Genomic DNA, 14,759 nt, shown 5'->3' with positions numbered 1-14,759 from the left:
TCAATGTTCACATTTCAGAACTAAAACTGTTGATATTGGATAACTAATGCGTCACTTTAATGGCCATTCCCTTTAAAAAGAGTGTACGATAGCCAATTATAGAGAACCTTGCTCCTGAACTAATAAATTTGGGAGATTTTTACGACGTCACAGGAGTAAAATATTAACCAATGTTATGGTTGATTACTAAACCTAATTAATGAACACAGGTTGATATTGAATTGACAGGTGATGAAATATAACAAGGTATCTATTGAATAATCAATCCTAATAGTTGATATGAAGGAAACCCTTTTTTTTCCGGGTTACAGGAGTAAAATGTAGAAAACAAAACATGCTATCGATAAATTCATTTTTCTCCCAAATAAAGAGTCTAAGTACCAGTTTTACTTCTTCCAAATCTGCCAAGGTTGATTGATACAAAGTTTCCTTCTAAGATTAATCTACTTAACCTTAGATAGGAACTATACTAGAGCTTAAATAGTGGATGTTTAAAAGAATATTGTCTACTAATTCAAATCAACTGCACAAATTTATATATTATATGCATCTAACTAATTTAGTTAGAGATTTGTATTGATAAAAGAAGTCATGTTATATAACACTTAATTTAAAGATATCAAGACTAAGCCCATATTGCAGTTAAATATTGCAGACCTCCATAATCCATTAGTTGATTCCTCATTGCTTAATTTACGTGTGATATTTAGATTAGTTAATACGGAAATTATATTGTCAAAGTTAACTGCTTATTTAAACACCTATCGTAAGCAAGCAATAATATGAACAACCATATGATTATAATATATGCACATGCATAGAAAATGGTTACAAGCTTAAATGTGATCGGTAACCACATGTAAGTATTTTCAAACATGAAATGTTTGATTATCATATAAGTACATGCAGCAGGATCTTTAAATAGGAGAAAAATTCTATGCATGGAAAGTAGCATCTGGCTGCTCTTCCAATTCTATGCCTTCTTCAGCAAGCCTTGTTTCCTTATACACATACCACTTAGCACAAACAAAGTATATCATCACATTTATAGCACTCAAAATAGCCAAAACCCAGTAAAAGTCATAGAGCTTCCCTTGGTTAAGATTGTCTGCAAGCCATGGCTTTTCATGACCAGTCAAATTGTTAACTATAGTCACCAAGATTGAGCTAAAGAAAAACCCTAAGGACAGTGTACTCAAGAATAAACCAGTGCTAATAGTTTTCATCCCTTTTGGACATTCTCTAAGGAAGAAGTCTAGTTGTCCCATATACATGAAGGCTTCCCCAAACCCCACAAAGAAGAATTGTGGGGCCAACCAGAACACTGTCATAGGGATCTTTGCTTCTGGATTATTAACCAAACCATGTGTTTGTGCGAATCTCAAGCGCTTTATTTCAACGAGAGCTGCTACTACCATAGATAAGACTGAGAAAACTAAACCAACACCAACACGTTGCAAAGGTCTTAGGCCTTGTGGGTTCTTAAGCACTTTCCTTGCAACTGGAACAATGAACCTATCGTAAAAGGGGACAGTTAGGAGAATACTTCCGATTAAGAAGACGGTCATTGATGCTGCTGGGATTTGGAATGATTTTCCAATGTGGCGGTCCATGGTGGTTGCTTGTGAAACTGAGAAAGTGGTCATTTGAGCATGAATTGTCCAAAACATGATGGTGGTGGCCCATATTGGTAACATTCTTATTACCAGTTTTACTTCTTCAACATCTGTTAAGGTTGTTAGATACCATTTCCTCGTATCTGTGATTCCACCAGATTCTTTAATTGCAGCCTTATCCAAGAAGCTGCTCGATCAATAAAAAATTATACATTAATTTAATCTTTGAACTAATACATAAAAAAAAGTCAGAAGCAGCTAGTGGGCCATTTTGTATGAACTAAGCTTTTTTATTAGCATGTTGTGACAACACGTGTCTTCACCCAACATTTTAAACTTTTGAGACAAATGATAAATGAGATTTGGAAATATTTATCTTATAAAAAAGCATAATTACAAAAGAGAAAGAAGAATGAATGAAAAAAATGAGAAAACTTAAAATACTGTTTTCAAGTATTTGTGGTGTTGTTTAATTACTGAAGTAACTAGAAAGCACCACCCAAGTTTTTTGTCCATGAAAACAATAGGTGATAAAATTTTACCGGAATTGTTTGCTATGAGGTAGCCTCTGCTTCTTGGTCATGTGTGTTTCATTTGAGATGTATTCCTCATTAAACAGCAATGAGGAATCAGAGGGCAGTTCCAAGTGCCTCTTCCTCCAAGCAGCAACAAAAACCACCGCAAACTGAGTCAATGGGCTTCCCAATAGTGTTCTGAATCTGTACGTGCTTGTACCTGACAAGAACACAACAAGTGCAAACACAATGGCACATGCACATATGCCATATCCCCATTCTCTTCCTTGATTATCTTGAATGTATACAAGAATAGTTGTTGCTGCCAGAGATCCTATGCTTACAAAGAAATAGAACCAGTTGAAGAATTTAATCATTTGTTTTTTCTCTCCTTTGTTTGTATCATCAAACTGGTCTGATCCAAAGCCAGAAACACTGGATTTCACACCACCAGTGCCAAGGGCAGTGATATAAAGCGCTAAATAGAGCACCATTAGTTGCATGCTGCTTGCTCGTTCGCATGGTTGAGCACTTTCTATGTTGCATTTTGGAGGATGTAGGCTCTTGATTATGGTTGATATCGTCAAAATTGTTACACCCTAATGTATATGTTATACAACATGAGAGAAATTATTAAACTTAATTACATCATAGAATTATTCACTAATAGCAAACTAAAAGAAACCAAAATGAAATTTTAAGGTTGGGTCGTATATATCTTACAGTTGCTTGAACCGTTGCAAAAATGGCGATAGTAAGATATCTGTCAAGGAGGAATTAGAAAATGTAATGAATAATCATAACCCACGAGGCATGCATAAAGAGGAAGCTGATGACAAATTTTTGATAAAATTGTTAATGTGAATTGAATAAACAAATTTGTAATCTCACTTCAATTTTATTACACTCTTACTCCATACCAATTGATGACAAAATTTTAATAAAATGACTGAATTACCCTGAGCATTTGTATTGTGTAACATGCATGTGAAAATTAGTGAAGTTGTGTGGTTAAAATTTGAATGTTAGACAGTAGTATAATTGAATCTGCTAGATGCCATTTTCAATCATAAATAAAATAGTAGGGAGTCATAAGGTGGTCTGATAATGAAGAGGATGGTCGTAAGGAATGGACTGTATGAGTTTGTGGGTTCGAGTCCAACCATAAAAAAAAAAGGAAGTTATAAGGTGGTTTGATGGTAGGATGAAGGAGGTTGAGGGTGGAGTGTCACCCACAACAAAATACTAACAACAATATACCTTCCAAGAAAAGTGTCTGCTAGGAAGCCACCCAGCAAACAGAGCATAAAGGAGGTTCCCACGAAGTTGGTAACTACATTGGCAGAGGTAGCATTTCCCAAATGCATGGTCCCTGTCAAATATGTCACTAAATTCACGGCGATGCCTAGTGTTGTCAACCTCTCCATTATTTCGCCTCCTAGTATATACAAATATATTACACATAAAAGAAACAAACATGTTAAATTTCAATCTGATATTATAGAAGACTATATATATGTGTGTTTTGCAAGTGAATGATTGAGATTTGAGTATAAAAGAAAGAGTAGTATAGAAGAGAGGAACTGGTTTGTGTGACCTAAAATCATGGCAGATGCTGACCAACCACCGGTTTTGGAGCTCTGTGCTGGGTGACCCTTGTAGTCAGTGGCGTCTGGGACCGTTTTGTGGTGAGTTGTAGGGAGAGTGCTCATTGTATAGGGTGAGATATGAATGAATGGTTGCAAAGAAAGAAGGGTCAATGAGGTAGTTTGGCATGGAGGCTCTGAAAGTTGTCGCACTTATATAGTGCAAACAAAGGGTTGGTATTAAAAAAGAAAAAAACAAATGTATATACTAATAGTATTTTACATTAGAGTTTAAAATTTGTGCGTTAACAATGTAAAGTTTTTATACTGAGCACATCATCCATCGTTGAGAGTCCATAATTGTTAACAAATTAATGGTGATTAACAAATCAATAATAGTTAACATTGCATCATCTACCATTTACGCTATGCATGCATAGATATTACATTAATTAAAAATATTTATTATAGATTATATTATCTTTATCTGAAATCATGTTTATTATGTTTGTACTACTAACTAATGCTAAAGTAAAATCTGAAGAAAAAATTAATGCTTAAATTTTTTAATTAATATAACATAATTTTATTGATGGTGCAAGAAGATAACTATCTTTATTGATTATATGGGTTCTTTTCTTCTGGACTACCCTGTAGAAATGATGGCAAGTGGTAAAAGTAAATTTTTAAGGGTCTAAATTTTTACTTGTTTTTGAATTAAAAAATTACAAAATATTATTGCCCTTCACATTCTATCAGGGAGTATTCAATACCCTAGAGAAATCCATTAGGAGTGCATAATATTATACAAATTAACGTCCTATTCAATATATAGGAATTTACTCACTAAGATTGATTTAGTTTAAAACAAGAATTAAAATTAAAAACTGGAGAATGCTAAACATGTCAGTATCCTTAATTAATAGTACCTGTGAAAGAAAGGGGAAATGGTTTAAGGAAAAATAATGATGTGAAAATGTTGTAAAATGATTAAATAAAATTGTAGTTTCTCAAGACAAATTGCAGGTAAGACATTGCTTCGATTGTTCATTAATTTTTTAGAAGAGTGTTATTTGTACACCTAATAGATATTTAATTTTTAGAACATGACTCATTTTAATTTCTCAATGTGAAAAATGTCCATTCTAAATGTTCACTTTAGATGTATAAATAGGATTTTTGAAAAATGTGTGTTTAACTTAACTTTAATTTATGACATATTTGAGGTAAACTCAACATTTTAATCTTATATAGATAATCACATATATATTTTAATAGAGAAAAAAATGTATACATTGACAGTGTAAGAATTTTTTACGCTATCATTATATCATCACTATTCATTTTCAATAATCATTGATTTTTAAAAAAAATAATTTAAATAAATAGTAGATAATGCATTGACAGTGTACATATATTTACATCACCGGTGCATAGATTTAATCCTCATTTTAATAATAAATATTTTCTGTTCGAAGAAGAAAACAATATACTGCTAGATGTTATATAATATAATTTTAATCATTTATAATTTTTGAAAAAAATAGATGTTATTGACTCAATGTTTAAAGTTTAAACATGGCTATCCGAGTTATAGTTATTTTTCATTTTAATTACGTTTATTTAATATTACAAACATTCATCGATATAAAAGAAGACATTTAAATATAAAATAAATTTTTTTTGAATTGCTTCCTTTGTTTTCTCTAGGCACGTGAAAACGATATGATAAGCCATTAAATTCTTGACAAATAGATGTTGATGGTTGGCGTTAATTTCCACCACAATTTATTGTTACAACTCTAGTGGATGGCTTCTACTATTCAACTATTTTATTATATAAAAAAAACTATTTTTTATGTTGTGATGGTAATCATTTTATTTCTTTTTGTTTTTTGTTTTTTTTATTTTATCTATGAGTCAATATACGATTGACTTGAGGAAAAAATGAGTTACCATTGGAAACAAGTGACTCTCATCCGAAGATAATAAGATGAATACAGCAAAATAGAGCTTAATGGAATAATTATATAAACATGAAATCTATATACAATTAAGCGCACTTGAATCCTTGTGGGATGCTCTTTCCACAGTAGTTGAGTAACAAGTTCAAGCTGATTGGAATATTGAGGTTAATGCCCAACACATTAGCCTTAAGAGCTGTGCAAAGACACACAGCAGCTTCAATATCAGCAAGACCCTGAACTAGTGAACAACATGGGGTCTTTGGTGGGAGAAAACTTGAATTATGGGGAAGATGTTGCATCACTTAAACAAAAAAATAGTTGAGAATATGTATGTAGAAATCTCCAAAGCGTGTATTACCACACTAATTTTGATTCACTCCCACCAATTTAAGTATATTGTATGCAAATGAGATTACAGAGCGAATCGTCTTTAGGATCAACACACCAAGCCTATCATAGTAGTTTACAAATTTATGTTTCCTACACTTCTCTCATGCATTAGAGAAATGGAGTATGATTTCTTAAATGAGAAATTTCAGATGTATCTTATTATGTCTTCAAGTGTCTCTATTTATAAAGAAATAAATGTCACTTGATGAAAAAAAACACTTTTCCAAAACCCCACGGGGAACTTTAAAAAATAGAATATGGAAGCCTCTAAAAACTTCTCATCTCCTTAATCCAACTCCCTAATAAGGAGAAGACTTTTCAAAGGCATCCCTTTCCTTCCTTTCCCCTCAAATCCCATTTCCAAACAGGGCCAGAAAGAACAAAAAAAAGAGAATAAAATACTTGTTGATGATGCAATATAAACATTATAACCCCAGTGATTTTTAAATAGGAGAATCAAGTTCTGATAAGAGGGTACTTTTAGAAAATTTCAGATACCCAACTGATTCTGCAACTCGAGAATGGTATTGGCAGAGTTCCTGACCCTGATTTTATGCCTCTTCTTCTGTCAATTTCACACTGTGTATGTTCTTCACCATTTCAAGTGTAGCCTTTCAAACTGATGACTTCATAACACTTTGTGTATGTTCTCCACCATTTCTTTCTCGTATGCTATTTCATGTTTCTCCATCTAAGCCTACCATTCCAAAATCACACAACTTACGAATGCATAAATCAAAACTATTGTTATAATACCAACTTGTCACAGAACTTGTCATTTACTTTTAAATGGGTTCTTGGAGATGCATATGGAGATAAAAGATGAAAAATAAGGAAGAGATAAAAATAATTTGATTTCTTTTAGGATATGTTGTACTTGGATTGTTCAAATAGCACGGTTAAGTATTCATTAGTTAGGCACTCTATAATATGTCATATATACATAAGATTACCCTTCAGACCATGATAAATTGATAATTAAACATCTATCGTCATTGTCTAGATTATTTATATGTTAACCTTGCAGTGGTTCAGTATCTTTATAGAGTGAATAATTATGGGATTTCAACAGTCACAGAATTCACTTATCCCCGATATACCGCAAACTGGTTTGTGCTACTCAGATCGTGGTACTTCTGCGAACAGGTTTGTACAACTCAGATCGTGTAACTTCTGCGAACAGGTTTGTACAACTCAGATCGTGTAACTTCTGCGAACAGGTTTGTACAACTCAGATCGTGTAACTTCTGCGAACAGGTTTGTACAACTCAGATCGTGTAACTTCTGCGAACTGGTTTGTACAACTCAAATTGTGGAAGTTCTGCGAATTGGTTCACTCCACTTTCCAATGGAAATTGTCAAAAAAATAGGGGTGTATTTGCTGTTGGATTATATTATGGGCTTAACATTACAATAATTCACTTCATTTACTCAAGAATGGATATATAGTTGTTCACCTTAAGCACAAACTCACTTTGTGAAATGTTGACAAGTCTTACAGTAGCATTCCACTTTTTAAATAAATTTATTGCCTTCTTTTTACTTGACTCAATTTTGGATGGACAAAGAAAACAGGTTACCTCTAACATTTCAACAAGGCAATAAGCATTGCATGTGCCTTGATATCTTATGACCCAGGCTGCATATTTTGACGAAAAATTATACTAACATTAATAACTCATATATTGCCATACATGGCCAAAAAGTACTTCACATAGGGATCATTCTTTGATTCATAGTAACATTTTTTGTAACTTGTAAAATAATACATGCTTCAGTCATGGTTTTTCATTGTGAATAGGTGGTTTCCTATGGGGTTGAGCATAATCCATCTCAACAATGTCCTGTGTAGTATCATTTGGGTTTGTAATAACTGTTTCTTCAATATGGTGCTTAGTAGGTCCCAGTATTGACCGGGCATGCTTCCTCTGCTCCTACATCAGCATATGTCTAATCACTTTCTATCATTCAAATCAGAATTCTCAAACTACAACAGATGATGTATCACACCATATTAATTACACTACTCTATATACTATACAAATCAGTCATGGCCCCTCTCCCCAATGTACATTATGCATACACTTATTTTACAAAAGGAGTAAAGGACAAAACTTAGTGTTGTTTTCTAGACACTTGTGATGCTGTTTCTCATTAAGAATCCTTGGTTGTTAATGAAAATATAACATGTGAATACATGCTGGCACAAGCACTCAACAAACATAATCTCTAGTATTGTCATTTTCTAATTAGGATGAATGTGAAGGGGCTGAAAGAAACTATCTCTTGAGTCAGTTTGGTCATTTTTATTTTTCAATATTACAAGTAAATAATTCCATACAACAAAAATATATATGATTTGTTTGTAGTTAATTTTAAAGATATACTAAAGTACTGAACTAATCCTTAAACTGAAAAAAAGGCAGTTGATTCTATCAAAATCATCCAAAAGAGAAAAGACTTTTGTATCATATATTACCTACCTTTGTTGCAAGAAAGGATGGTGAATCCATTTCAAAAGATGTTGAAAGCTCAATCCCTGCATATATAACAACCACCGTTACCTATTATTACTGTTATTACTGCAAAGATAAATTACAGTGTACATAATCATAAGGACACTGCACTACTGGAAATATCATAAAATTTGTAAAGAAGTTACAGATATATATATATATACAGAAAGAATTAAGGCCTAAAACTGCTTGACCGTGTATAAAAAACAACATGATCTTCAAATAAAGTTAACTGCGCGTCATTATTGGCTAGACTGAAAAAAGAAATGCAAAGGACAGAATTATTAGTTATAGGAGTACATTGACCTCAATTCTCAATAATCCATAGATGATAATTATAACAAATAAAGGAGGTTTTTAGTGAGTGTATGCTTAAAGTAGAGATTCTACAAAAGTTAAGAACCTGTAGTTCCTCCAACGATCATTTCCTTCAAAGTTGATGTACTGCTACAACTCTCACAAATGTGCAACAATTTTACCTTGTCTAGTTCCTGCAGACAACCACAAATTTTATTTTAGTCTCTAATGATATTTTCATATGCTGAGCAATAATACATACGATTTTGTTTTTAGTAATTCTAGGAAAAGAAGCAAGTTACTGAAGAAGTTAAGTTGTAGCATACATAAATAGAACGATTGTAATGAAATATGAATACAAAAATAGTGGTTTTTACCCACTTGTGAGGGATGTTTTACAAGTTATATATCTTAATCTATTTAATCATACTTCTATTTATGCTTTCAAAAAATTATGAACACAACCTTATCAAAATGGTACTTTGCATCTTTTTTATAACGTATAAAGGGACGGGCGGTGCATGCATGCAGAGAAACTAAGAGGACGAGGAGCAGAAGAAGAGGAAGAGAAGACATGTTGAGATGAACAAGTTAGAGAGAAAGAATGTGGTTAAATTGTGTGAGACTTGTCTAGGGTCAAATTTCACGTATATGTGATGGTAGAAATGTAGAATAGCAAGTGCATTAAATGCAGGTTTTGTTTGGGATGAAGGACGTTCTTAAAGAGAACATGCATGTGTTTGAGTAATGAATCTTCAAAACATAAATTGAAGGATATGAAGGGTCCACATTTGTCCCCCAACCCTTCTTCCCTAATATAATAGATACTAAAGAGTATAAGGTATTAGGCCAGAAGTTAATAAGCAATAACAATATAATTGTTATACCAAGTATTGGTCATACATACGGTAATGTTATGGTGAAATATGACAGGTTTTCTGGTTTCTATATCACAACTGCTGAAGACAAAATGAAAACAATGTTCTGGAAATTGGGTCCATTTCTGCTTAAGATGAAACAATGCGAGTTCCGTCAAAAGAAAATGAGACCATGGTAGTTTTTGCTAGTTCTACTACCAAGACTGCAAAGCTATATAAGTATTATAGTAAGTAATCCACCATATGGTTGACTATTATAAGTGGATAAAGATCACTCATCCTAAATGGTATTTTACTTCATGTCCCAAGTCAATCAAAATGTTACTTTTTATTACTTTTTTTAAATATTCTTTTATTCACGTGTCAATATGTGATTGGTTTGAGACAGAGAATAAGACACCGTTGGGAACAAATGATCTTCATCCTTATAAGTGATCCCAGCTCTTCTATGACAACAGAGGAAATTGACTGATCCAAGTTCTATTTTTGTTCCTTAATTGAATTCATAGTTGAATTAGACATTAGAATCGTGTGTATGGGTAGAGAAACATTTAACCCATGAAACTACGTGATTGTCATATGAAAACTGCAACATATAGAACCTACTGAGGTGTGGGAAGTGGGGACTATGGTTTTTGTGGACAACGGAGCATGGCCAAACCGTCACACTTCCAAACCAATCCACACATGGCATGTAAAGTATGTGATCTCGTGAGATAGCTTTGTTTTAGTTCATTGAAAAAAAAGTAGTTTTTACATTTAACCAAAATATTAATCATGGGTTATTACTTATTAGTAAATTATAGTAAGTTATTTTGGTTAATCTTATACACCACCCAATAAATCCTTACAAAGAAATATGTCTTATACTTTTTTTTCAGTTTGTCAAGTACCTCTTAGTTCTTTCAACAATAAATCATTTTTTTGAGTTATTGTTATCTCTTCCAACTAATATCGATTATTAGAATTGAATCATGACGATCTTGTATGTAAGATCTAGCTTTGTCTCACCACTCTATTACTTCCCCTCATATTCTTCTTAGAAACTATTTTCAAATGCTTTTCCATAATTTTCAAAAGATGCAAGATTCATTTTCCAAAGCTATTAGAGTTCTTCACCAAATAGCAGCCTTAAACTAACAAGTTCATTATGCCAGATAAGATACAATCACGTTATGGCGAATACTACTATTGAATTCATCCACCCCACGGGTGCAACTTCAAACCAGGCTTTGGAAGATTCAATCATTAGTGTGTTTTGGCACTTGGAAACATAAGAACTCCTCTAGACGTCAACAGTAATTCCTCAAACAATGCTAACATAACCCTCATAATTGGTAACACAGTATCCATCAGTAAGATCCGACGACGATTCAGGTTAGACACCTTCAGCTGTTTCTAACATGAGAAGAATTAGAGTAGTCACTACTCACAAGTATGAAGTGGCAACATCCTTAAAGGTCTTACAGGTGAAGCAACAAGCTCATTTAACCAACATTTTAATCACGGGTAAAAAAGTAATCACATAAATTATAATTTGATAAATCATAAACCATTTGAGTAACTTATGAGTTATGACAAAGGCTTATAAATCCTTTTATACAATCTACACTTTTCAATTCAATCAGGTAACTTAGTTTTCAGCTCTCGACTTTTCAATCTTTAGCTAATTTTTAGCCTTCAAGTAGTTGTACATTATGCCGAACATTGTAAAACTTTTTAGCAAATACTTGCATTCAATTCATTCTGCCAATTTAGTTCAGTTCTTCACTTTTAAATCTTTAGCCAATTTTCCGACCTCAACTAGTTGTAAATTATACAGAACATAGTAGAACTAGACAAAAGAAGCGAGTAATATTAACTAAATAGCAATATTCTTCACATGAACAATTTTAAAATAATCCGACACAATGAAGACGTGTTACCAGTGGTCATCGTTAACACTACCAGACAGACACTAGATGAACCACACAAAAACAACAGAATCCCCTTAAGTTACAAAAGAATGCATGTTATGGAAAGCATGAGTCAGTACACAATAATAAGCTCTCCCAGCAAACGTAGACCCACACTTCCAACTGATCTTTTCTACGTCCAAAATGCTATTGACACCCTCGCCCCACCAAAAAAAAGAAAAGTAAACAAACACGAAGAAAAAACACCTGCTGAATTCATCTATTTTGCTTTTTGTCATCATTTCTTGAATAGTCAGTAACAAAAACATCAAAAAGTATGGTGAAAGGTCGAATCTCCTTAGTCCTTACTTAGGTCTTCTTCAAGAGATAACCCATAATTATGCCAAGTAAGCCAATTAATATGACAAAGATCATCGAGACACCCCCACGTTTTTTATTGCCTTCACGTCTCAGCAGATCCTGCAAGTAACAAGATTGTTGAAGTGTATCATTAAAAAGGCACTCGCTTAGTTACATAAGTACAAATATCATACCAAGTTCTCTTGTCATCATATACTTTTTTCTATGAAACATTATTGTTGTCATGCACAACTAAAAATCAAGACTGCTGCTCCAACTTCCAAGTTTAACATAAATGGGTGAAAAGCAATTAACATAAAGATAAATATCATAGCACATGCAGAAACAACATGAAAGCAGTAACCAATACTCATAAACAGTACAGCATATCAACTTATCAATAAAAAAGTACAGCATATCAAGAATAGATAAAGAATGGTCGAACACAACAACAACTACAATCTTTCACAGTAGGTGGTGTTGGTTGTACAGATCAGGTGATGAATGCATAGAGGCGTCATATTCTGTCATGATGATTTAGTAGTTAGTAGCTTTTTAATAAGAAAATATAAAAGGCATGAATTATATTCACGTTAAGTCTCTTTCCTGAACTTATCTTGTTAAACCTGAACTTTCTTCCACAGTTTCACACATCTAACACAACATGACATGTTTTATCTCAAGTTAAAGTTGGGTTTACAAATAAATAATCAGTGTCCAATCCTTTAATAGATCTATCTCCACAACTGCCTGACCATAAGGAGAAATATGATCATGATCAGTTTGATGTGGAGATGAAGTTGTATACAATGCACATTTTATAAACCCTCACCAGTTCCTGATGGAGCTTGTTATTTTGTTGGATTGCATTATTCTTTTCTTCAGTCAGCCTTGAGATAAGAGCTTTCACCTGCATTAAAGCAACTCCAATTCTATAGTTACCAGAGAAAAAACTAAAAAACTAGAAGGTCTCAAAATAAGTTAGGTCTAGTAACCAAAAAACAGAAGAAATGTGTTTGCATCCAGAGAATCCGGAATTGATGTCAGATAAGGACAACATAAGGAGTTGTACTTAAAGATATGATCTTATCCCTTAGCATTGGTATTCTAGGAAACATGAAATTATTATACCATAAAGAAATTCTGATTAAAATCATTTCGCAGCATTCATTATTCAGAATCTGGAGCAGAAAAATGCTACTAAAAAAAGTTGCAAGCATCAGAAAGCTATAAGAGATGACTTACCAGAAACAGCACAAATAATATACCACTTCAAGTCCAAAAGTTACTTCCTAAAGTCCTCATTATTAGTTCAATATCAAATACTATTGTTAAAACCTCCGATTCCCAAATGATGGCTTAACACTTTAACACAAACTCAGCTATGAAAATTTCTTCCATTCAATATTCTCCAAGAAAGAGCATAAGAATGTCTTTAATAACTCAATTATGTTTTTATCTACATCACCAACTTAGCACATGATGCATGACACACCTAACAGTAAGTTTTTTTCCTAAGGCCCAAAAGGAGAAAAGAAAAGAAAATAACACCCAGTCAAACATAGTTGCATATCATTTCAAATTGACCAAGTTATAAACGTTCAAATAAGCAAGCTCAATTCTCTTTCACATTCTTTCCTGAAAACAGTGAGGCTTACACTAGCAAGCAGTAGCAACTAATGACAGATTGTCAATTCATTGTAAAATTAGATATTCACAAATCAAAATACAACAACAACAACAACCATGCCTTTATCCTACAAATCAAAATACATATTGAAAAACAACTACTTTTCACAAACAATAAAGTCACTTAGCAAATTTACCTCAGCAGATTTTTCTGGAGCCTCGTGTCGTTCAGTGAATGCTCTTGCTACCTGCAATGCCCAAGAAGGAAAGGTATCTAAGTTGAAATCATTGGATTCATATAAAGAAGAAGAAAGGTTCACCTAAACCAGGAACAGCTTAATAACTCACTGTTGTGGAGTCACCACCATTGACATTTCCATTTTCTGAAACTGAACCTCTTGGTGATGACCCTTCCTCAGAACCTTCTGCAACTGGAGATGGTGGTTGAGGTGGAGCAACGTAGACCACTCTCAACTTGGATTCCTCAACCACATGCCCTAGTTCCTTGTTGAACTACAAAAATCCGAAAGGCAGAGTCTTGTCATTTCACCTCAAACAAATAATAATAACAATCAAAAGGAAGCTCATTAGGAATAACTTGAATGATGTATTATTATACCATTTCTGCAGAAATATCCTTTGTGGTAGCTCCATCATGTGTTTTTACACTTTGCAGAAGAAACTTATCCTTGCATACCAAATCAGGTGGAGCTTCCTTTTGTGCTTGCATGGTAACTTCAAAAGACCGAATATCACCAAATCATTGACTAAAGATAAATTAAACTTAAAAAAAATATTCAGACAATTCTATCACTATTGGTACCCATAACATCACATGTAGATCGAGGCAAGATAATTCCAGTGTTTGGACGAACACAGTACTTCTTCGGATTGGTTGTTTTCACCTGAAAATATATCAAAAACAAATTTAAACATGCAAAACTTAGGTTAATTGATATCATGTTGATCAAGCGTATCTTATGTTATAGCCTTGGCAAAATCAAATTTACTGGGTTTTGATTCAGGAAACAAGACAACTGTTGTCGCCCCGAAGAGATAAATTGTAGTAAGCTATATTTGGCAACAAAATAATCAGTTTTCTATGGCTAT

General features: G+C 33.2%; 4 protein-coding genes across 5 annotated transcripts in view; all 4 read right to left on the bottom strand.

Moving 5' to 3' along the window:
* Positions 936 to 1,418, bottom strand: LOC109350389 (protein NRT1/ PTR FAMILY 6.3-like). The gene has a single exon (XM_019591630.1). It carries the CDS (start codon positions 1,416 to 1,418, stop codon positions 936 to 938), a length of 483 nt encoding a protein of 160 aa, XP_019447175.1.
* On the bottom strand, positions 1,433 to 3,899 carry LOC109348911 (protein NRT1/ PTR FAMILY 6.3-like). Its single transcript, XM_019589521.1, has 6 exons — positions 3,729 to 3,899; positions 3,392 to 3,569; positions 2,855 to 2,894; positions 2,159 to 2,730; positions 1,578 to 1,803; positions 1,433 to 1,515 (listed from the first exon to the last, which is right to left on the bottom strand). Exons 1-6 carry the CDS (start codon positions 3,841 to 3,843, stop codon positions 1,483 to 1,485), a joined length of 1,164 nt encoding a protein of 387 aa, XP_019445066.1. The 5' UTR covers positions 3,844 to 3,899; the 3' UTR covers positions 1,433 to 1,482.
* LOC109348910 lies at positions 7,511 to 9,653 on the bottom strand. The gene is made up of 4 exons (XM_019589520.1): positions 9,353 to 9,653; positions 8,994 to 9,081; positions 8,558 to 8,613; positions 7,511 to 8,008 (listed from the first exon to the last, which is right to left on the bottom strand). The coding sequence occupies exons 1-4, from the start codon at positions 9,461 to 9,463 to the stop codon at positions 7,853 to 7,855; spliced, it is 411 nt and encodes a 136-aa protein (XP_019445065.1). The 5' UTR covers positions 9,464 to 9,653; the 3' UTR covers positions 7,511 to 7,852.
* The window catches only part of LOC109348909 (vesicle-associated protein 1-2-like), a 3,896-nt gene continuing 737 nt past the window's right edge, over positions 11,601 to 14,759 (bottom strand). Inside the window, exons 3-8 of one of the 2 annotated variants that reach the window (XM_019589518.1) lie at positions 14,473 to 14,554; positions 14,269 to 14,384; positions 13,998 to 14,162; positions 13,847 to 13,897; positions 12,853 to 12,930; positions 11,601 to 12,140 (exon numbers count right to left, since the gene is read on the bottom strand). In XM_019589518.1, the coding sequence (XP_019445063.1) occupies positions 12,030 to 12,140; positions 12,853 to 12,930; positions 13,847 to 13,897; positions 13,998 to 14,162; positions 14,269 to 14,384; positions 14,473 to 14,554 (603 nt within the window). In that variant the 3' untranslated portion in view covers positions 11,601 to 12,029. The remainder of the gene's footprint in view (positions 12,141 to 12,852; positions 12,931 to 13,846; positions 13,898 to 13,997; positions 14,163 to 14,268; positions 14,385 to 14,472; positions 14,555 to 14,759) is intronic. The other variant, XM_019589519.1, reaches the window with a different exon arrangement.

Source organism: Lupinus angustifolius, chromosome LG06 (assembly GCF_001865875.1).
Source record: "Lupinus angustifolius cultivar Tanjil chromosome LG06, LupAngTanjil_v1.0, whole genome shotgun sequence".
Taxonomy (NCBI): domain Eukaryota; kingdom Viridiplantae; phylum Streptophyta; class Magnoliopsida; order Fabales; family Fabaceae; genus Lupinus; species Lupinus angustifolius.
This window is presented reverse-complemented; position numbering and strand designations above follow the sequence as displayed.